The sequence below is a fragment of the Mycetomoellerius zeteki genome, unplaced genomic scaffold (genome assembly GCF_001594055.1).
Source record: "Mycetomoellerius zeteki isolate Tzet28-1 unplaced genomic scaffold, Tzet1.0 scaffold94, whole genome shotgun sequence".
NCBI lineage: Eukaryota > Metazoa > Arthropoda > Insecta > Hymenoptera > Formicidae > Mycetomoellerius > Mycetomoellerius zeteki.
In genome coordinates, this window is record NW_017257979.1 from 1,202,291 (window position 1) to 1,226,652 (window position 24,362).

General features: G+C 34.3%; 3 protein-coding genes across 4 annotated transcripts in view; 2 read left to right on the top strand and 1 right to left on the bottom strand.

The window, feature by feature from the left end:
* The first annotated feature begins 538 nt into the window (after positions 1–538).
* On the top strand, positions 539–2,773 carry LOC108730604 (glucose-fructose oxidoreductase domain-containing protein 1). The gene is made up of 2 exons (XM_018460388.1): positions 539–1,344; positions 1,985–2,773. The coding sequence occupies exons 1-2, from the start codon at positions 858–860 to the stop codon at positions 2,656–2,658; spliced, it is 1,161 nt and encodes a 386-aa protein (XP_018315890.1). The 5' UTR covers positions 539–857; the 3' UTR covers positions 2,659–2,773.
* A 488-nt stretch (positions 2,774–3,261) lies between these two features.
* Positions 3,262–5,219, top strand: RfC4 (replication factor C subunit RfC4). Its single transcript, XM_018460398.1, has 6 exons — positions 3,262–3,380; positions 3,944–4,211; positions 4,296–4,544; positions 4,618–4,827; positions 4,913–5,026; positions 5,118–5,219. Exons 1-6 carry the CDS (start codon positions 3,262–3,264, stop codon positions 5,217–5,219), a joined length of 1,062 nt encoding a protein of 353 aa, XP_018315900.1.
* A 1,419-nt stretch (positions 5,220–6,638) lies between these two features.
* The window catches only part of sprt (PDZ domain-containing protein sprite), a 79,705-nt gene continuing 61,981 nt past the window's right edge, over positions 6,639–24,362 (bottom strand). For both annotated transcript variants that reach the window (XM_018460433.1, XM_018460434.1), the window contains exons 5-11: positions 15,328–15,491; positions 14,298–14,483; positions 13,154–13,309; positions 12,559–12,711; positions 8,689–8,953; positions 7,875–8,276; positions 6,639–7,431 (exon numbers count right to left, since the gene is read on the bottom strand). In XM_018460433.1, the coding sequence (XP_018315935.1) occupies positions 7,021–7,431; positions 7,875–8,276; positions 8,689–8,953; positions 12,559–12,711; positions 13,154–13,309; positions 14,298–14,483; positions 15,328–15,491 (1,737 nt within the window). In that variant the 3' untranslated portion in view covers positions 6,639–7,020. The remainder of the gene's footprint in view (positions 7,432–7,874; positions 8,277–8,688; positions 8,954–12,558; positions 12,712–13,153; positions 13,310–14,297; positions 14,484–15,327; positions 15,492–24,362) is intronic.

Below are 24,362 nucleotides of genomic sequence, written 5' to 3' on the forward strand. Positions count from 1 at the left end.
CAGTTCACTTTTTCTAATTCTTAGAAAAATTAAAAAATGATGACGAGTAAATTGATGAACGTCATAAATCTACTCTGGTAGAAACGAGTATTATAAGGTGTTTTAATTTATAATACGATTTTTAGGGCGCAAAATCTGTATCATTTGTCTTGTAATGAAGAAATAACGTTTACACTTTATTATGTATTATATTATACTTACAGCTTTCTCCGTATTTTATTTATATTATATTTTTAATATATAGAATGTATAACTATATCTACTTATTTTTCTTCTATATTTTTACTTTACATTTATATTTTACGCGATTACATTTACATTGGAAATTAGAGGCGAAGAATGGCGGAAAGAGTAACAAAAGAAAGCTATTATTAAAAATAAAGAATTAACAAAAGGGAGCTATATTATTCTTAAATAATTTTAACTGAAATACATCACGTTTCAATTTATAAAAAGAAGTATTTCAGTTACAACTTCATGAATAGGCTTGTTCTTTTTAACTGAACTTCTTGCACGGTTTAGGATTTCTCTTTTTCTCTCCAATGTAGAGAGAAAAGGAAGATGAACCCAAACAAGAACTTTGCTAAAAAGAACAGACTTAATCATTCGCCATGATTCACCACTGCTGTCGTAAACAAATTCGCTAATACGGCGATACGTGACCTACATTTTAATTTAAATTCCAAAGTCCGAAAATGAAGAAGCGTGACTAAATATCGAGCAAAACTGAAAATAAACTACGGAACACTTTTATTTATTGCTAAGAGTAAGAGTGGAGTCTGCTCTCGTCGCGTTATAGGTTAAGTTCAAGTGGAGAATTAAAGGGAAAGGAACGAACGTGTCTTCACGTGTTCAGGATGACGTTACCCGGCATCGGGGTGTTTGGTACAGGCAGCATCGTCAGGATCATTATACCCTTCCTGAGAGAGAAAGGCTTCAGAATCGAAGCTATATGGGGTCGTACGCTGGCTGAAGTTTCGGAAGTAGCAAACGATCTCCAAATACCGTTTCACACAAGCCGTATAGACGATGTTCTTCTGAGGAAGGACGTGGACCTGATCTTCATAATGTGCTCGCCGAGCTTGCATTCCCAGATCGCTGTCAAAGCCCTAGGCATAGGGAAACACGTCGTATGTGATAAGCCTGCAGGTCTGAGCCAAAGTGAGGCCTTGAAGATGGTACGGGCAGCACAGTATTATCCTTCGCTGATCAGCATAGTCAATCACAGCCTAAGATTTTTGCCAGCCTTCGTGCACATGAAGAAAGCATTGGAAGATGGATATTTGGGTGGACCTGTAACAGTCATAGAAGTGCGAGTACACATGGGCAGTTTATTGCACAATGGTAAACACAGAGAAATCAAATGCAAGACTTATACACACTTAAATTAATATAAGAAATTATTTTATTTTAAATTTAATCACTTTGGCTGATAAAGATAAATATAAACTGTTGATGATATTCTGAGTTATATCACTTTTGAATTATTCTGTATTTATTATAATTTTATAGGATATCAAAATCATTACAACTCAAAATGGATATAGTTTTTAAAGGATTATGATAAAATAAAAATGATATTTGCTTGTGTTTCTAAGAGTATACTCTCTCTTTTTACTGATATTATTTGATTAGTCAATAATTTTCTGTTCAGTTGAAAAATAGTTTTCTCTTTCCTGAAAAACTTAATTTTTTGTGACTTTTTGAAGTAAAGAATGATATAAAAATTTTTAAATTGTTAATTTTAAACAATGTTAGAAACAAAAGATATTTTTTAAAACTGAACTAATTTATAATAAAATAACATAAAAATTGTTTTTTTTTATTATAAAATATTTTCTTTTATGTATATATATCTATAATGGAGAAATTCGGAAAATATAATTTCTTATAATTAACTAAAGAAATGATTAATTAAAGAATTTGCATAAAATATTGGATTAGCATTTAAATCACAATTTAATGTGTTTGGTAATTATTTCAGGATATGATTGGTTGTGTGACGACACAATGGGTGGAGGAATCTTGGCATTGGTGGGCAGTCATGTTATAGATTTGATTTTTCATTTGATGGGTCAACGAGCTTCGAGGGTGCACGCTGTTGTGAGAACGTTTACCCAAACAACCAAATATATTAATGGGATAAGGCACGTCACGTCACCAGATTTCTGTAGCTTTCAAATGGAGTTAAGTGGTGGTACTTTAGTAACAGCTACTCTAAGCAATCATTTGCAAGGTCAGCTCTCCCAAGAGGTGCTGATATGCGGAGGTGGGAATCATCTGATTGTTCGAGGCGGAGATCTATACGGATGTCGCGGTGAACAAGAGGAAATCTTGTATCGTGACACGGACGATTTACAAGGAATATCCTTACCGATCGCGGACTCCATACCCAGGCCTTACATCAAAGGACTTAGGAAGATGATCGCGGCGCTGAGAGAAGCCTTTCAATCTGTGGAGGATAAAAGAGGATGGATTAAAGAACCAGTGTTCTCCGCTTCTACATTCGAAGATGGCCTTTACGTGCAAGCGGTTATTGACGCGCTGCGACAGAGTAACAAACAACGTGGATGGGCGAAAGTTAACATTCTGACGGAAGAGCCGGATCCAAATCCTTTGTTGAGCGCTGCTGTCAGAGCTACAGCCATCTCAATATAAGAGTCTGCTTTGCAAAAGCTTTTCATTGTTTATGAAAAACTTTGCTATACTGCTATATATATTCAATATACATAAAAATTGTACCGATACGTTAATTACGAGAAATAATATTTAAGGCAGCTATCATCAAGTTTTATTTTTCTATCATTTAATTAATTTATGATTACTTATGTAATCTTTTTGCACAAAAAAAACATTAATGTATAATTTTATTTATCTCTATTGTACATACATATATATATATACACATACCTATGTATGAAAATATTTATATTTATATTTATAAACACTGGTTGTGCTTAAAGAAATAAGTATATTGATTCATAAATGTATAATGTACAAAGATGAAAAATTAAAAATGTTATAAAAAAATAAAAATTACATAGTGCAAAACATTTTAATTATACATCTTTATTTTTTTATGCTGTATATGTCTGATTATAATAAATATTTGTATTAATCATCTAATCATAAATTCATTTATATTTGATATTTGTGTAAATCATCTAATTGCCTGAAATGGCATATTGCATTCCTACTGGCTTTCTTACCCCACGATTATAACTATCGAGTATTTCCCGCGCAGTCAGTGTGAATTCGAAGATGGCAGGTGACTGTGTTGTTGACAAAGATGAGCCCATGGAGATTGAAATTTTACCGTCCACAAGCAACAGTAATGTGAAGATTAAAGAGAAAGATGACAAATCTGCAAATTTACCATGGTACGTTTTATTTCTGTAACGGAATATTAATTTCTAGCCTTCGATTGCCGTGTTATTGCTTGAGCTTAGGTTATCTTTTTGTCTTCCTAGATCTTGCAATTTTATATAGTAACATATTTAAATCTGGATAGAGGTAGTTTGAAAAACATAATTATGAATAAGAGAAATAAAGAAAAACTTTAGAAGAATATTCTAATTCATTTTGAATTGGTATTTAGTTTTTATGTTTAGACATTGAGAGAGCATAATAATAGGTCTGTTCTTTTCAGCTGAACTTCTTGCATAGTTTATCTTTTCTTTTTGTCTTTGAAGAAAAAAAGAAAAGATGAACTATATAAGAAATTCAATTAAAAAAAAGAACAGATCAAATTTTTTTTATATTGATAGCAGTATTGATTAATTGTATGAAGATTCTTTCAGCTGTTATCCTGTGAATAATATAAACATAAGAATGTTATCAATTATAATACTAATAATATTTATAATATCAATAGTTATATTTATATAACAACATTATTAATTATTTAAATATGAGAATGTTATTATTAGTTATTTTCATTTAGGATTGAGAAATATCGGCCTCACGTCTTTTCTGATATTGTTGGCAACGAGGATACTGTATCAAGATTATCTGTTTTTGCTCAGCATGGAAATACTCCAAATATCATCATCGCCGGCCCACCCGGAGTCGGCAAAACTACCACGATTTTATGTTTGGCTCGTACCTTATTAGGACCAGCATTTAAAGAAGCCGTACTTGAACTAAATGCTTCGAATGAGAGAGGGATAGATGTAGTTAGAAATAAAATAAAAATGTTTGCTCAGAAAAAGGTAAAGATATTTTATAAGAAACTGGAGTTTTTTCTTTAAATTTCATATTTTAGAAATTTTGAATATGATTATTTTAACTTGCAGGTGAATCTTCCAAAAGGAAAGCATAAAATCATTATTTTAGATGAAGCTGACAGTATGACTAACGGCGCACAACAAGCATTACGCCGAACAATGGAAATTTACAGCCACACAACCAGATTTGCTCTAGCGTGCAATAATACAGAGGAGGTTATTGAACCTATACAATCACGATGTGCTATGTTAAGATATGGAAAGTTAACGGATGCCGAAGTCTTAGCCAAAGTTCTTGAAGTCTGCGAAAAAGAGAATGTAATTAAAATAGAACAAACAGAAATTCTAACTTGATTTACAGAATTACTTATCTCTTACTACTACTTGGCAGGTTTCTTATACAGATGACGGCATGGAAGCGATAATATTTACAGCTCAAGGAGACATGAGACAAGCTCTAAACAATCTGCAATCTACATACAATGGATTTAATCATGTAAATGCAGAAAATGTATTTAAAGTCTGTGATGAGCCTCATCCTTTAATTGTCAAAGACATGTTGGATGACTGCATAAAGGGAGATGTTTCTAAAGCATGCTCGGTAAAATTATACGCGCATTAATAGTAATATGCTTATTCAAATATACATATATATTGTTAGCTTTTTACAATTATATTTCTTATAGGTAATGGATCATTTTTGGAAAATGGGTTATTCTGCGGAAGACATAATCAGTAACGTATTTAAAGTTTGTAAAAATCATACTATGGATGAGAGATTAAAATTGAAATTTGTTAAGGTAAAAATTGCATGTTACAGTTTTGATTAATGATGATGTATAATATTATATTCATTTTTATATACTTTACAAATATTTTTAATATTTGCAGGAAATTGGAATAACACATATGGGAATAGTAGAAGGTATTAACAGTTTATTACAGTTACACGCTCTGGTGGCAAGACTTTGCCGCGCATGTACGTCGAAATAATTATGTAAAACGTTTCTACCTTATTGTCCTTTAATAAATATATTTTCTATATTTTTTCTATGTATTTTTTAAATTTATGATTCCTCTTTTAATAAATCTGTCGGGTTTAGAAAAACCTCGACAAAATTATTTTCCTAGAAAATCTGTTTATTTGTGATACTAAAGTATAAACACATGATACAGTTCGTTAAGTCTAAATAGTGCTATATATGTTCAACATGTTAATGCACAGTACGTTAGAAGTGGCGACAAGACTAGTAAATTTAAGAAAGAAAATTTTATTTCTACTTAAAGTTAACTAATTTTTGCCTTTATAACGTAATGTTACGTTATGAGACAAGTATTTTTCAATACACATTGTGAAATATATTGTACTCAAAATTTTTTCTCTTGATTATTTCAAAGATAAATCATTACAATAACTTTGTACATTTATACACTTAACTATGTAGTAAAAATATTTAATTAGCAAATAATTAATTTTACGAAATTGCAATATATTGAGTTTATGTATCATCTTTACATAGAATTGCATTAGAAAATATTACAAAACCGGGTAATAAATTATTAAATAATTACAACAAAAAAATTTATGCGCTTATTGCCCGGTTTACAAGTATATAAATGCATTCATGATCCTTGCGTTAAGGAAAATAACATGTAATATAATGACTCGAGCAAAGATTATATTGGAAATTGAAACAGAAGACGATACGCGATAATTGAAATATATACTGTACTTTCTATTTCTATTTGCTTCCTGGATAATTTTCGATTTGACAAAATTTGTCTAACGTATTTAGTTACTTTTGTAAGAGAGATTACGAAAGCAAATAATCTGCCACATAGTTGATCACATATGTAAACACATGTAAAATGTACAATCAGTGACAGACAGGAAGACCAGCAATTATATCTGCTACGATTTAATAATTTATTATAATTTTTGTGTTATGAAAAGATATTAATGAATTAAGCTAAGAATGTGCTAACAGAAAATATTGATTGACTATTTATTACTTTAATTAAAAAAGAAATATTGTAGATGTTAATTTCAAGCACTTCCATCTGTTAAAAAATCGAAGAATCTCTTGAAGGGCCTTGAAAAAATATTGTTATTTTCATCAATTAATAGAATTTTTTAGAAGTGAAAATGAAAGAATATATTATAATATACATTTAAAGTATAAAGTCTTATATTAGAGATCCGGTTTTTTGCATTTATCTCTGTTCAAAGTTGAGTTCTATCCGATAATTTATGCAATTTATCAGTCTTATGTTTTTATCATTTTCTCAAGCGAGATAAATATCTCGTTTTAGGAAATGAGCGTGTAAGATTTTATAGAGAGAGACGAGCTAAGATAAACTTCGTTATAAACATTGATCTTAAATTCTATCCTTGCGACATAATGCGCTCCTGATATGACATACCATAATTATTATACTATAAATATATTTTATATCATACACTTAGAACTAATCAATGTAGAATGCGTTAGTCATTGAATGGATAAAGCAGGCGCATAGATTGAATTCTATCTTTAACGCATTGCCAGTTTGTAATGTAATCAATTCCAAATTGAACGTCTTAAGAATCTATTAGATAAAACTTTCATACATCGTTTTTTCTATTTATTATTAATAATATCAACATTACTTTCGTTCTTTTTCTCGCAATTTGCGATAACGTCAACGCTGTGCTTTCAAAATTTCTAGCTATCTCGAAAACTATTTCTGTTTATCCTCCCTTTTTTCTCTCTTTCGTTCTCTCGCCTGAGAAATGCCCGTAAATTCCCAAGGTTCAACACCACTTCTCCATTGGCACGGACGTTAAGTGCGCTCTTGGCTTAGGAGAGGGCCATCGCAGGGCGCTTTGACATGATTCTGCCCTGGAAGGCGTCCTTGGGGGTGGCTGCGGTGGACTGGCATGAGACTCCTGGGAGTTCCCGTTCCCGTTCCCGTTCCCGTTCATCTCAGGCCGCGATGCAGTCTTTTCCATGGGTGGATCACCTCGGTGGTTTCTCTTCGTCGGCTTTCGCGCTACATCATGCTGCGGCGCGGCTGGCGGTGCACTTTCTACGGACTGAAGACTTGCTGCGCGATGCAGGGAGAGCCGCAATGGTTTCTTCGGTGGTGCCGGACGAGTTTTCGCCTCTTGGGAACTATACACCGCCGATACTTCTGAAGTCTCCGACGCGCGGGACTGGGAATCCTAAATACGAGATGAGAGACAAAAGTACCATATAGGTGAATAAAATTTGGGGCGAAGTAGGTAAGTATAGTATACTTTGTAAAATATTAAACATTATTTATTATTATTAAGTATAAAGCATAATATACTTTGTGAAATACTTTTTGTTTAATTTGTTTTATTTTGTCTACTTATTATAAAATAATAAATAATAATAATCTCATTTTTAGACATATGTGAGAACACAATCGATAAACTGTGTGGTATATATGTATGTCAAGTACATATAGCATATTTAGTGATTCAAGATTGAATTATTTAAGCATTTTAAGATCTAGCTTCGACATAGCTTGATCTAGGTCGAAAACTAGGATAATCTAGTTTATCGATTATAAAATAATAACTATTTAGTTTTAGCAATTTCCCATTTGTATGCTACGTCATTGTGCAAGCGATATAGGTACCTGCAAACGATAGTAAGTAGGTTCGGAATCAAACTCCAGGGATTGTAATTGTGAGCCACTCTTGCGACTTTTGTGCAAATGTTCCATGGCAGACTCAACACGCGGCGATCTTCGACACTGCATCTGCATTGGCGATTGTTTGCAGTCGAGACTGGCCGTCGACCTGGCTAACTGGAGTCCTTGATGTTTTTGTCGATTCCGGGACTTATGATGACCGTTCGCCACCCCATCGGACGAAAAGTCGAGCTCGCGCTGGTTCCTCGAATCCGTTAGGCGCCTGGACTGATCGCTGTGTCTACTTCGGACGGTCGGCAGGCTCTGCCGCAGTTCCGTACAGCTTCTTACATTGAGACCAGGTAGATTTGCCACAAGTGCCGTCACTTGAGGTCCCTTTTGGAAAACCTACGACATAAATTTGACAAAACTGAACTTCCACATCAATGTAAATTTTTACTCAAGATATCAACTATTTTAATATTGCTAAAAGAAATTTTTACTCAAGACATCAGCTATCTTACATTAGTAATATTTATCATGATGCAATAAATACATGGTTTGATATTATTTATTTATAACCTTCTGTGCGGTTTTTATGAAGTTGTTCTCTTTTGATATAATTTTTTTTTAAATAACAATGTATAATAAATACTTAAATTTATTATACAATGTATAATAAATATATTTATATGATAGAATTAAAATTTTGAGATCGATCGAAACGTGACTGAACGAATCTCCGTCTGTCAACTCAGATACTTCTCTCGAAGAGACAAGGTGTGTTAATTTATCTCGATCCTGAATGTGTCAGCGTTACCTGCACATGTTCCTGACGACTTGGCGGTGGATCTTCAGTGGGAACTTCGGTTCTGCTCGGCGCCAGAAGATCTCTGACCTGCTCCTCGAGGTAACCGATTCTATGCGTCAGCCTGAGATTATCAGAGCGCAGGGTACGCAACGCTGCAAGGGATTCTCCTTTTCGAAGGACCACTATTTGTGCGGCGTCGGGCGCGACAGCCAGAAGACGTGCCAGGTCGCTCCTGCCTGCTCCTACTACGAGTTTTCCGTTCACTTCTAAGATCCTAAAAGAAATGTTGACCAATAAGTCGTGCATGACTGCGCACGTGTTCTATTTAAATCTCGGACGACTTAGATTATCTATAATTTGAATTTTAAGACTCTAATAACAAGATAGAATTTTATTTATGATTTAATGCGTCGCGAAAAAATTTGAAGTACCGTTACAAGAGTACTGTTAAATATGAAAACATAATTATTTAAATATAATATAATGTGTGTAATTAAAATGTAATATTATTATATATAAATTAAAGTATGGCATATAAAGTTATAGATAAAATTACGTCCTAAATTCTGTTGTGAATTGTCTAAACCACATTAAACGACCTATAATTCATTTTAGAATTTAAAACAGAATTTTATTTGTAATTTTATATGTAATACATAAAACATTTGAATATATTTAGGATACGTACACATTAATGTAACATACACATAATTTTATTTTAAAATTTAATTCATTGGGCTAACAATTACTATGAAATCTGATATTATTACTTCACATTCTATGTAATCAAATTATAAAGCGAAATTATACGCGGGATTAGAACTTAATGATGCATACCAAATAGAAATGTGTGGGAACTGGAGAAAGATTATGCCCGCAAAGCGAAGTACGCATATTATCTTCAGTTATTCCATGAGAAGCAAGATTTGAGCTAAAAATTCCGATTAACTTTGATATTAAAAGAATCTTATTTTTCATTTAAGAGCTTGATTTTATTCAATAGAATGAATAGAATTTAATCCTTGTTACTAATCGTCGGGATATTCAACATCAAAAATTAACGAACAATCAAAAAAAGAATATATTAAAAAGAAGAATCGAATATTTACTGAAGAAAAATCGACTTTACGTTAAGGAATATATTTTAAAAATTTGTCCAATGTAATTTTAACATCAGATAGAAATTTAATTTTAAATATCCAAAGTTAATATGCTAATAATATTAATTTGTACATTCCACTGAGTTTATTTTATATAATTACGCAACTAAACATGGTTCAGAGTATGTGTACAAGCTCACTCGAAAATAAGCCTCTCAAATCAAAGCCTTGAACCAAAAAGTTCAACGCTCATTAATTTATGCGATTTTTGAGCGACTGATGTAGGCAGGTAACTTCAGAATACCGCCGGTCGTACAATGAATTCCCTTGAGCGGGTATACTGGTGGAAAATGGTAGAAGTAGAAGGTGGGGTCATGTGAAGTCGCGAGTGCAATTAACGGGGGCACACGGCGAACTTCCGGTGCCGCTTCACGCTACAGCGACCTGTTGGGAACCGAATGTCAAGATTGCCGCATTGTTCTTCCCCGATAGCCACGTTACGTAGTACTACCATACCGTCATGCACAAACACTATGATTCCCCGACACTCTTCCTTTACCCGTTCCGTAACTAACAGGGCTGTGTGCTCGAATTAATAGATTTCCTTGAATTCCGATTTTTCCACTCTCTAAATTCTTTGGAGTGGAATCTAACTTTAAAGAGTGAAAATTGAGCCAGTCTTGAAAAAGAATGGCTCAATTAATCGATCTTTAGTGTGAGATTTTATTCTTCAAAACAATTCACTTTAAAAGTTAGAGAATAGGTAATCTCTCTAAAACATTTAAAGTAAATCTCATTCTAAAGAGTGAACTACTCTCACTCTTAAAGATTAAAAATTGATCAGTAGTGAAAAGAATGGGCTATGAGCCAGTTATAACAAAGAATATTTAATAAAATTTCTTACATACATGTATACATGCAAACGAACGATTTTAAATATGGACCACATGTCATTGACACAACTGATTTCTGTACTGGACGTTATATTTTAGCTAAATCTTCCGATAACTTTATAAATTTGTTTATTTTGCATTGAAAATGACCCGATCGGGGTCGAAACGTTCGTTTGCATGTATACATGTATGTAAGAAATTTTATTAAATATTCTTTGTTATAACTGGTTCATAGCCCATTCTTTTCACTACTGATTTATTCTGATTGAGCCATATAGATAATTTATATTAAAAATTGAGTCACTCTTTTTCAAGACTGGCTCAATTCTCACTCTTTAGAGTGAAATTTCACTCAAAAAAATAGAGGATTCCTTTCAGACCATTCAATCGAATTCGAACGATGATTTCTATGGAAAGTAGTGGCAGGATCACAAATTGTTTTTCGTTCACAAATGTAATTCGGAAGCTTTCGAATCACGAGAGTGTTACGCAGCTTCATGAATCATCGGGAAACGACGTATTGTTCCAAAGCGTAAACTAGAAAGAACGGCGTAATGTCAGACGTCGATGGAAACAGGGCTTTTTCCTTTCTTGTTAGATGATTAAAGAACGCGCAAAATGGAACGGTTTATCCTAGCTCTCACAGTTACGTGTACGACCCTCTCTCTTCTTTCACAGAAACGCGGTGGAGTATCCTTATCCGTGTTGTAACATTTCCGAGAGTAGTAAAACAAAACAGTCGACGCGACGCTCGATTTACAGTTCCGCGCACGGACAGTTTCATTGGTGCTGTCAATATGTTTGATTGACTTTATAAACCTTAAACTTCGAAAGTATATATCTCGACCCGTTTCCAAATAAAGACGTATTTACATTTTCCGGACAAAAAATTGAACGTCGTTTCTCTTTGCAGTTTTTGGAATGTTAACATTCAATTAATTTTTATTCTTTGAAATTCTAATGTTCGTTTTATTTTCCACTAATATCAGTGGAATAGAAAATTTTATTTACTTTATAATTTATATGTGCCTTGATTATATGTAATTGTTGAAGAATATTTTGAAATATATATAAAATATCTTTGAAGTATATACCTTTGTCTTCGAAAAATAAAATGTTTAATATATATCTATTTAACAGTTTATTTTAATTATTAATCAAGAGAAAAAATAATCAGAGTGAAAAATTATTGTGTAATTTAATGTTACATAATAATGAAAATACAAAATACTAAAATACTTGGATAAACTTTACAAATATACAGGGTGTTTCCAAATTAAATCGCAAAACTTCGGGAGCGTGTAGAGGAGTAAAAAACTAAGAAAAAAAGTCCTAATTCCTTAATCAACGTTGAGTTTTCCTTAGTGAAAATTCGATTAAACTCTTCTCTTTGTTATTTTTTAATTCTCAACGTTAAATAACTTACAATTAACGATAAGAATTAAATTCCGTTAAAGTATAAGATCCACTAAAGATTCTAAATGCAAAATAAAATTTTTTTAATATTAAAACTTTTTTCCGAAATTTTGAATTTAAACCTCTTTTGAAATTCGATGGATTTATCAGGCAAAGGATTAAAAATTTGGATTAAAACATCAGAAATATATAATCGCTTTTATATTTGACAAAAAATGTATTTCTAAAATTCTAGCTCGAGATTGCAGATCTATCATCGAAGTTTTCGATATGCGAACAGGATAAAACAAATAAATAAACGTGGAAAAGATATCGTTACGTGAGGCGAATAAACGAAATTTACGAATTTCATGTTAGAACGCTATCCTTAGCCATCAGACTTTCAACGAGGCGCAACCAGGTGCAGCTACACGATGTTTATTCGATGACTCGCGAATTCCAAACATGTTGCAGTGCACAACAATACGAACCTGTCTCCCTTACAAAGACCGGAATCCTCCACGGCCCAATCGACGTAGAGACCAATTGCATCGTCCCTAGGACCGGCTCCAAAACGGGGACTTTTCGGATCCGCGCTGACTTCTACCGCGTGAATCGTGACTTGCGTCGAACCAGAAATGCAACTGCAAACAAGACGATGAACTTAAAAATTGATCAAAAAACATGGCAAATTATGGTCAGTAAAATGTCTTCTGGTGAGATTCAGAAGAGAATAAATAATATGTAAAATTCAATTACAAAGATGTCAAACGACAAAAAAATCGTTATAAAAAAGTGAAAAGTTCGACTAAATTCTTGCAAAAAGTTAAATTTTTAATTGAACGAAAAATTTACATTCTTGTACTAAATACTACATTCGTATGTACATTGAAAATATGCAGAAAGATATTCTTTTATTTTAAACATCAATCAATTCTTGTTGCTTCGTAAGTAGAACAAACAAAGTTTATTATCCCGAGTTTATATGATGTTACAACAAGTTGAATTGCATGATAACAATTAATTAACTGTCAAGTAAAACGTATGCGGAAATATGAACAACAAAATAAAATAAAGAATGTGTACCTAAATATTGTATCATTCTTTTGTTTTTCTTGAGTTTCGGCTAGTTCCAAAGCGGTTTGCAGAGCTCTGCTTTCCTCATGAAGAGTTAGAAGTTCAAGCTCCTCGCGACCCAGTCTGTACTCCAATTCTGCTTGCTGTATTCGAACATCGATGTTGCTGAAATCAGTGTTGCGTATATTTAAAATACATTTATATACATTACAAAACTGAAGAATAACTGAAGAATAAATGATAATTTTAATAAATGCTTCTCAACCTGCATTTATTATAAATTTGTTGTATCACGCTTCTCATATTAGACATTCTTTTAATATAAAAACTAGCTCTTTTTATTTAAGAACACACAATTATTTTTATTGCTATTGTGAATCAATGTTTAATTAAAGAAAGTTTTCCATCAAATTTCCTGGATGAAAGTTAGATATTCATTTGAAATTTTGAAAAAATAAAATCTGAAATAAATTATTTTTTGTTTAATTTTATATTTCGTAAATATTTGTAAATTACATTCAATAAACTTCTTTCTCTCTATATAGTCCCTTTACTATAAATTCTTTCAATTATTTCACGCATACAAAGTCAATATAAGACCTTATTTCTTAAACATTTATTAGAATAATTTATTATAGTCTAGAATAAATTTCGAATTAATTTTATATTGTAAAAATTGAAATATATTGAAATATTGTACCAACAAATAATTAGAGGAAAAAAAATCTTCTAAGAAAATAACTTATTATTTAAGTTGTTCTCTTCCCTATCTTTATTCAGTTACCGTAATGTATCTAATAACTAACTTTAATCAAGCAAATTAGTAACTAAAGATATAAATTTAATAAATTAACACACTTTGGATCGATTACTTAAACATCAACCATCCTGACCATTTTGATAATTATCAGTTGAGCATCAGATAAAGTGATTATACGTCGGCCCTATATACGCAGTGCAATAATATTCCATTAAAGCGTATTGCGATAATTATGTTGACAAGTTCGACTTTTTGTCTATACTGTCCTATAGACTTTGCATGTAGATTCCTCCGCGCTGCTGTGTTTATGGCATACGTTCGTATAGGTATCGGTAATCGCGATTTACGATAAACGCGGCCGAATGAGCCCGCGGCGATCTCCCTCGTACTTACTCCGTGATATCGAGACGTTCGAGCGCGAGCTTCAAGTTCTTAATGGCCAGACGCTTATTGTCGGCGTCCCGTCGCAGCCTTTGAAGCCGCTCCTCGGCCGCTTTCCTGTCGGCCTCGGTCAAGGGTGGCGCGCCGTTGCGTAATGCCAGTCTGCCGCTCAGTGTGTTGCAAAGCTGGCCCTTGAGCCTGGAAAAAATAACGAGAGGCACGAATGCCGTGACTCGAAGGAAAACACCTTCGCTACCTGCGGCTTCGATCTTGAAACGCACGTTGAAACCCGAAGTTGATTTTTTTTTCTATCGCTGGAAATATCTGGGGTTATTTAATCTTATCTTTCACAAAAAGAAAATCGCGCTTCTCGATTTCTTAATTTTGTAGAATTTAATATAGAATACTTTGTTTGTACCGTATATTTTATTTTAATAAGAATGTTTTTTTACGAATAAACTAAATTTAAGCTATTCTAACGAGCATTAAAATAAATAAATGTTAGTGTTATTAAAAGCTTAATATTTAAAATTTTTGCCATTTCGTGCAATAATTGGATCATGTCCGCTAATTCATTAATTGTCCACTAACTGGTACATTCATCTTACTCCAGAAAAAAACAGAAAGTTTTGGTGTTGGTATGTCGAACGGTATGAAATATTCAAAGAATATTTCCTCCGCAAAAAGCGAGCGAATTGAAAAAGGTTAAAACAGAATATTAATGACGTTTAATATTTTTCACTACAATTCTCCTCTGAGATGATTCATTTATGCATATTTATAACGACGAAAGCTAAGAAATTGATTCAACAAATTAGTTCAGAAAAGCCTTAACGAACATGCTATTTCTAAGTAGGAATTTTAGATCGCGATTAAATTTATGAAAATCCAACTCTTGCATTTCTCTAAAGGAATATCAGGTCTCATTACCCATCGCTCATTTGTTATTCTCTTGTGTGCGATCATTATAATAAAGGAATGGGACGTGATCAATAGCCCTCTTTCAGCCGTATCTCAAGGCTGTAATCAAGTAATTACTCACGTCTGTATGATGTTTTCTTTGTCGCGTAGAGCTACGCGAAGGGCATCCAATTCTTTGTAATGATCTCTGTTCCGGTGACCAGCGGGGGACGGGACACCCCCGGAAATACTGCCGCCTTTCTTCCGCCTTGGTGTCGTCGATAACGACACCTCTATACTGGCCATCTGCGATAGATATATAATTAAAAGTTAATGAGCCATAACTATATAATGGCAAGGTTCGATATCTCAACATCAATTTGCATTTGCCTAAATTCGCACGCCATTGTTCAATTTGCGTCCCCTGACGTTAACTTAATTAAGTATATTTTATTTTCTTATATATTATAGTGCAATTAAATTATTATTATTAAATTATTATAATTAAATATTACTATCATTTTCTTATTATCCAATATATTTAATTAATATCTTTTATATATTATTAACATCACTAATATAACAAAAGATCTTTAATAAATTTTATATCTGGTTGCAGATATTTATTTCTAGCTTAAAATGTATCAGTTAAAGTTTTGATCGACATTTTTATTTAATAATGACAACTTTATTATTGTCGTATATATAGGAACGTTTGCGTTAAAAAAACTAATGAAACACTACGAGTTTTGGTATTTTCCAGGATAGCAAGTTTAACTGCTTTTCTGAAACATAGCTCGAGGAGAGTAACTATCATCTTCTTGATAGAATGGATGCATTATACATACATAGTCGATTTTCTCACATGTGCGAACAAGCATTGCAATTTACTTAACGACGAAGGGCATAGGTCCCCATAGGACGACGTCGTGAATAATTTCTTGGGTATGAATATTTATAAACGATCGAGCTTGTAGAAAATTATAATTCTGTCGTTACCCGGTATATCCGTTGTTTCCCGCTGCGAGCATTTATAAAAAAATTGTAATAAGACGGAAAGCTTTATTGCGATGCAAATCGAATAATATCCACACTGACATTACGATGTAGCCTTTTGCAATTAGAAAAGAAACGATGATTCCCTATGGAAATGTTAATGTAAAGTTGCTGCAAATAAATGAACTTTGAATAAATTGTGTCACGCACATGCAGGAAAAATGAGAATGCAGCAAATTGAGGGTGTGTCAACAAAATCATGTAACATAAAATATTATATGAGAGAGAGATATTTAATATATTAATGTAAAGAAATGTTGTTCAATCGCTAAATCATAAGAAATTAATAAACATTTGCGCACTTTTTAAACTCTTCATTTTTTTGTAACATATATTATAATAGGTTTATTTTTTATTCCTGCACTAGATTGCACTAAAATTCTCTTTCTCATTTTCAACTATATCAAACATATATTTATCTCATTTTAAGTTCCAAAAATGTATACTAGTTCAGCCATAGAAAACAGATCTAATTTCGAGGATTACGAATTAGTGGAATTTAATTAGGAATTTTTAGGAATTAATTAAGAATTAATTACGAATATTAACGTAACAGAAGTTATGTAAGATAATGCGTTCTCGAGAGAAAAAGAAAGTAAAATGTCGACGAACTCTTCCTATTCGTGTAGTGCTCGTTTCTAGCTTCTCTGTTCGCTCTTCACGTATCATTCGACAGCATCCACGGAGATGCTGGCGAGAAACGCGGCGCAACTATCAATTATTCGGATTCCGAGGTGCGCCCATCATCCTCGTCGCGGTCCTTTATTAAGCCTCTCCTTCAAAGTTACCCCCTTTACTTCCTTTTTTTCTCAACGTTCATAGCGCGCGCTCGAACATCGGCTTGCGAAAGGCAAAAGCGATGGACTTTGCGGGGGAGGATCGGCGCGCACACGGCATGAATACGAATTTATCGTTCCATTAAACCTATGATTTGCGACGACGGTCGGGACGGGATGTCTCGGCCTTAATGGGCTTCCACCGTCGGTACTGCACACGACGGCAATCTCCATGATGGTCCTTGAGAAGACGGCACATACGGGCACTGTCTCGCCAGCCGTCGCCAATGCTGGTCCCCGTAGTCTGCGCCAACGAGGGGTCCAAGGACCGATATGAAGCTCGCAAGCGAGCGAGCTGTGTCGCGGATTGGACCACCAGCTAGGCTTGTGTATGTACAGAGAATCAACTACGAACTGGATGTCTCCGCGCGATCGACGTCGAAGATATTCCCTCACGATTTGCCTTGTCACGTTTGTGCTTTTCTTTGTGCGATTTACGAACGACTAATTAATCAACGTAAAAAATCAGAAAATACTCTGATTTCCCAATTTCCGTGACAAGCTTTATGTTATATCCGCGAAAATTATCGTGTATCCAGAATCAAGAAATTATCTTTTTTGTCTTTTTGAAACGTGTTTTTTTGTCATTTGTGTCACAATATCGTGCATTTTACGTGAGGAAGAAATTCTTGGTCAAGTACTTTTATTTTATACCACAAAAATTATCGCGCATGCACGGAAAGAACTATTTTGCTAAAGTATATCTAAACATTTAGCTAAATATAGATTTCAAAATAATTTTGTTGAACCCAAAATAATTATGGAAAATAATTATAGAAAACTCAAACATTGCTGCAAAAAATTTTGACATTCTAACAACAGCTTGAGCATTCTACATAATTATTTTGATTCAAACAAAATTATTTTCAGTTCTATACCTAACTAAATTTTTAAATATTTTAGCAAAACATCCTTTATGTGTGCAGAGAATTAGGAAATTATCTCTCCTGTTTTTTTTTAATCGCTACTTTTTTGCAATTTGTTTCGCAGTATCTTGCTCTTTGGATAAGGAAAACACTTTTACTATCAGATATGCTGCGACATTAACGATCGAGCGCGAGGTGCCTGAAAGTCATCGGACCGATTGTTACGAGCCGATCTCTCGTGTCATGCACATCAGGAAAAAGAAAACCTGCGGAGATCGTTGAACTTTGAACCGTGATGAGTTCTGCAAGTCGCGGCGACGGTCAGACGTTCCCGCGGGAATAGGTGCATCCGGTTCATCGTCGGTCGTTCCAAGATGCCCGGTTGGTGGTCCGTTGTCTTGTCCAAGACACACCGTGCCCACGATACTCCCATATCGCATCTGCCTCCATCGCGAGAGCACACATACACACGTGCACACACGCTCGACGAGGGAGGGAAACATCGACCTCGCGTTGCATCGCCAGGGGGGACAGCGTATCCCCTTCAAGGACCATGTATCAAGGACCGCGGTGTACCGTGACTACGGGTCTTCCGAGGGGGTCGAAGGTCTCGAAGCCTTTGACTCGCGAGTTCTGTCTTGTGGGGTACGTGGAACGAATTCGCGGGAAATCGACGACTCTTCATTAAGGAGAAGAAGCATGGTACTGCGTTCCCGCGGGAAACGACGACCGTGCCTTAATTGTGCATCTTCTTTATATGTCAAGATGACTGTTCTTTGGCTTTTATATATATATAAAAGCTACTATTTTCAATAAAGATTTTACTCTTAAATAAGGATTGACAGAGAATTTATCTTTTTCACTATCAATTTTTCTTTTCTATTACAAAATTGCTTTCCTTTTAGGAGACACAGTCGACACAAACGTTATTTTTCTTAACATTCAATGAATAACAAAAATGGAACGACATTTGTGTGGACTGTGTCTTCTAAAAAAAAATTTCTATAGTTTTCCGGTTAGCGTGTAAGAGCTAAATGGCTTTGTACGTTTATCATTCTTACTTCTTTCCTCGTTTTTCCTCGATTCATCTAAAGGCCATTTGCCAACGTTGCGCGCAATCTGGCGAAGTTTCCAGGATCCCCAGTAATTTCTCGACCCGCCCGTTTCGCTGCATTAAACCTTCAGCACCGGTACTGAGATTCAGTATCGTAAGCGGCAGCGTGTACATTTATTTTCGAAGGAAACGTGTGAGATAAGCGCGGTATCCCGGCGTGACACTTCTTACCTGTAGATGAGACGCTTTTTCCCCACTTTCTTCTATCGATCGGCTAGTTTCTGACTCGAGTTTGCCCGTGGGATTATCGCGGACCGAGATTTACGACGCGTCGGTATCTTACAGCAGGATAACGCGACGACGTGGTCCAGTGGTAATAGCCAAGTACGATCCTATTACATCGCAAAGCCGGAGGGACTATCTCACTACCGTCACCGAGTCGATAGGACCGACGTACGGCAGCGGTCAATTAGCTCATGCGACACGAAATGTTCACACAGTTAGACGTTCATTTTAATTTGAAGAAGACGAAGAAACTTTAACGGATTACATTTATCATGAATTTAGCAAACTTCATTTTCCGCGACTGCATTGCGATTTAAAAATGTTGATAAAACGCTTTTTGATCAAGACATTATTCTTGTCAAGCATATATTATGCATCAAGAACTATAATAAAACAGTATAAGCTGTCTAGAGTTTCGTATTTATTCTTTTAATAATAGACGAGAGTACATTTATGAGAGTGCATCCTACTAACGATTATGCCTAGGTTTATTCGAACGAACGATCTTCTCACGGTACAAAAAAGATCGTCTCTCGTACAGCGACCTATGATTTATGTCCGTTACACGTCATCCACAGGCGTTAATCTTGAATTTATATTTCCCCGTGAACTCGCGTGAATTTTTTCATTACATCTCTCGCCCGGGGAGCTTCCACTAATCGCAATAATATTTTCCATGTTGTTTATCTGTTACGGACGAAACGTTACTAAAATTAACACCTACGAGCGAAACGAAAAATTCAATGATTTTCAGAGAACTTAAAAAGTCAGGCTTTTTACGTTGGAGATATACTAGGAGAACGTAACGTGTAATCGGTACCGTCTATAAATAATGATGCCGGCTAACTCCTGCAATTAGCAGGTAAACAAGATATAGAGATAATGACCAGGTCGGCAATTAATTCTAGCTGTTGCAGACGGTCATTAGCGCAAAGAAGATATGGAGACTCCATCTTCTTTATAATCCAAGATACATAATCATATTCTTCTACCGTGTACATAACTTAATTGATTTAGCGAGCACCTTCCGCGGTACCGTCTACTTTCTCCTGACAGTCTTTCATTGCAGTTGACAGTCCTTTATGATATAAGTACAACAGGAGACGCAGTTTTTTACGTAAGTAACTTATCATTTTTTCAGTGCGAGAAGGTATTCTTTCTTTTTTTTTTAATTCTGTATGTGAATCCGGAATATAAAGTCGATTGAAATGTATGTCAATTATATAATTTTCTTGGAGATTGAAATTTATTTTTAAATGCAATCAATTCTATTGTAACTCCTCTGAGACAAATTTGTCTTTAAAGATAAAGCGTTTTGTTTATTGCATCTGAAATAAATAATGTAATATTTATGAATGCCTAAAAAATATAAATCTAAATTAATATAAATCTAATTAAAAGTTATAATTATTTAAAAAATATCTAAATATATACTTAGAATTAATATACTACGCATAATATATAAATTTCTAATTTTTTATCATAATCTTTGCATATATGAGTCAAGTGCTTTTGATAATTTTCTGCATCCCGGAAGAAATAATTTATGTATGTTGCATATTGAGTCGTCTATTTCGATGCGATTATCACGATAGTGAGACAGTTTGATGGTTCCCAAGATTACTACTTAGAAAGTCACTAGATCATAATTTTGAGTCGAGTATTATCAGTGTCGACGCGCATTTCCTTTTCCGCGAAAGCGGACGGTTTCTCATCTCAGATCGCCATCATCGAGAGCTCCCGGAAACCAACAACGCGGCCGGCGTGGCCGCGGCACGAAAAACACGGGAGCACTCGAGAACAATGATGTCGCGGTAGTAGGAATTGTTCACAGTAATCGCTATGGACGCACTTCTGACGAAGCCCTTCTTCTGTTCCCGTGAGTATAACAAAAGACACCCGTTGCGCCTTTCAACCCGTAGAAATTCCCGACTTTTAAACTGGAAACTCAGAAATACATTGCACGCGAAATATCGAGAGTCTTTACAAAATCAAATACATAATAAAATCATGTATGTAAGTTTTTGGAAGACCAAAAATAAAAAGTTTATTTTGTCTTAATTTTTTGAAGGCATTTTAATTTTTTAATTTTTTTAGGCACTCTCTTTTATTTTGTAAACTGCTTGTTCGATTTTCATGAAACTTAGTAATTTGCTTTACTTGAACCTAAAAAAAAATAGTAGATCCAATATGGCGAACAGATTATTTAAAAAAAATTATTATAAAACCCGGTTTAAAAAAATTTTGAATTGCAAAGTAACAAAAAAGTTTCCAATTTCACTTTATTTATCAGTGCTATTCTGAGGTCAAAATTGAATTCAGTGACTCCGACAAAAAAAAATCCTTAGAAAATAAGATTTTTTCTAAATTTCTCTTATTAAGTAAGCTCCGATTCTCAAAGGACTAACTTTAATTATTTTTTTATCAAATTCCTATGGTGGTTTTTTATATTCCGTTATATAATAAAGAGTTACTAAAACGTGGTGCTACAAGAATGGTTTTTGTATGTAAAAAGGGAAAATACTAGCCGAAAAATTTTATTCTGCGTGAAGAAACATTTCAATGATTTGTCGTCTGAAACTTGAGTAATTTCTTAGGAATTCTTGAGGAATTTTCTTAAGGAATTTCTTCTATGATAGTTTGTGCAATTATACTTTGCTACGTAAGATCGTCGGCATAGGTGGGAAAAAGTATCATTTTTGAGAAGGAGTTGCAACTCTTCAATATTAACATAAGAACGGATAGTTAAAATAATCAAGCTATAAGAATGTAGGTAAAGAAGAACTTTATCTGTTTTTCTCGACAAGGGATCGGCGGGTTCATACGAAATGTGTTCAGTATTCACGCAGGTTTCAACCTGTGTAAAGGTTAACAAAAGCATCATCGTGCACGCGGCCTTCATCGCGAAGTGCCTGCTTTCCATAAACACGGCTTTTCGCCATCGGCGTGACGTCAAAGATCGGCAACCGCGATATCATAAATCGTTGAACGTGTTTCTATGTTTTTTTCAGCGTATACAAAGAATAGCAAAAGCGATAGATAAATTTGAATTTTGTGCAGAGTACACGTACGTCGTTACTTGAATATCCTATTTTTCCTCATTAATCAGCTTAAAATTTTTTCAACAAAATATTCTCGATTTTTGCGCAAAACTTTTTTAGGAAAATTTAAATTAGAAAAATGAGATGATTACTCCCAGTTTAAGCTTGAAATGAGCTTTATAATATTTAACAAACGTTGCGCGCTTTATCTCACGATTATTTTCTTCTTAAATTAGGATTAAGAATAGACAAAGAAATTCGACTGCATAATTAAAATTAAGGAAGTCATTACAGTTGAGCTATATCGGTAAAACTCTAGTCATAAGTTCTTGATTGTATTATGTGTAATTGGTTCCTCGGTCCTCTAACTTATGAATGGAGACTATACAGGAATGAGACTTTGTAACAAACTGATAGCAACTGCTTCACGAGGTATCGTAAATTGGATTACACAAAGGTAGCTGCAAGTTCCTTATACCTATTCCGTCCGCGTGCTGTGTCTCATGCACACGTGTGAGCGAGTATAAGGTAAAGTCCCGAGGGCACGTTGCGTGTGAACAGCGCTGCAAACCCTTTACAAAAAGCACTCATCGTTGTTTCGACGGTATACATATATTCAAAGAAACACAGATTCGCGACGATGCGAGAAAGGGTGAAAAAATATTGTCGATAAACTTAGTTCGTTGGTAGAAAAGATACTGACTGATTTCTTGTTTCGATGAATATATATATATATATATATCATACTTATTGATTATTATAGAAATAAATTAGAAATGTCCGTTAAATAAGTTCGTAAAAAAACGTGATGCTTTTAAACTGTCTACAATTTAATATTTTAAAGACTTTAAACATATTTGCATTATATGTATAAATATGTATTTTGTGAAGTATAATTATGTATATTCTACGATAAATAGAAAATATGAAGACATTCGCTCCTGTTGAAAATTTAATCAAATTCTTTTCTCAGAAGTTAATTTAATTTAATTTATTGTGTACTCATCATACTAACATAAGAAGTGCAAAAAAAAGTAACGACATAATTAGTGAAAATGGTACATTTTTTAAATATAATTTCATCTCTTCGTACATCTTCGTAAACATAATTTTCAAGATTAAGTTAAAAGTAAGTCACAGCTGGAAGTAAATTTTCTAGCTGAAAAAGTTCTCGTAAAACAAGAAAGTCGGCGTTAAACAGAAAAATCTTCTAAGATTTAACCTATTCTTTACGAAATTCCCGCTGTAGTATCTACGTCCTCTCTGGCAATCTGTTTTATTCGCGAAACACGTTGCACTTCAATATACAATTTCTTTTTATTTGAACAAAAGAAAACGAGAAACATACAAGTGTGTGAAGCCGTCGCAAGCGAGGCAGCGACAGAAAAATTCTCGCTGAAACCGAGCGCGTGGTGAAGAGAACAAGCGAACCATACGGCGAGATACGATGCATCGCTCGCGCCGTATCGATAGGGACATTTGTCTTGGAACACATTGAGGTGGAGAAGAGGCGAGTCGTAACCCGAGGCGCGATGTATCGATGCCAACATTTATCTCGGAGAGTGAGCGCGAGGAAGAGGGAACAGTACGCGCGAACAGTACACGTTTGGATCGAAATTCACGATAATTCCCTCCCTCGAAAGTGTCGATTCCATCGCTTTCCGACGAGGCTCGGCGCGAACGAATCTCGGTGTCTTCTTATCGCGGCCGTCGTTCTGCGCACAGAACGAATCGACGAGATCGAAAAGATTGACGCTGAAAAAGTACGGATGTGGCCTCGTGAAATAAATTCAATCTTAATCCTGATCTGTAACTATCACATGACAATGTGGCTGAATTATCGTTGAGAACCACAGATATATTTAAATTTTATTATTAGAGAGGAACCGAGACTCATATTTAACATTGGATTGAAGAAATAAATGAAACATTACATCTACGCGCGCAAACTTGAATATTTTATAGTCTTTAATTGCTAACGTAAATCTTCACCCACGCAACTGAGATTTCTACCCTCCGATTAGAAAACATTCAAAGTT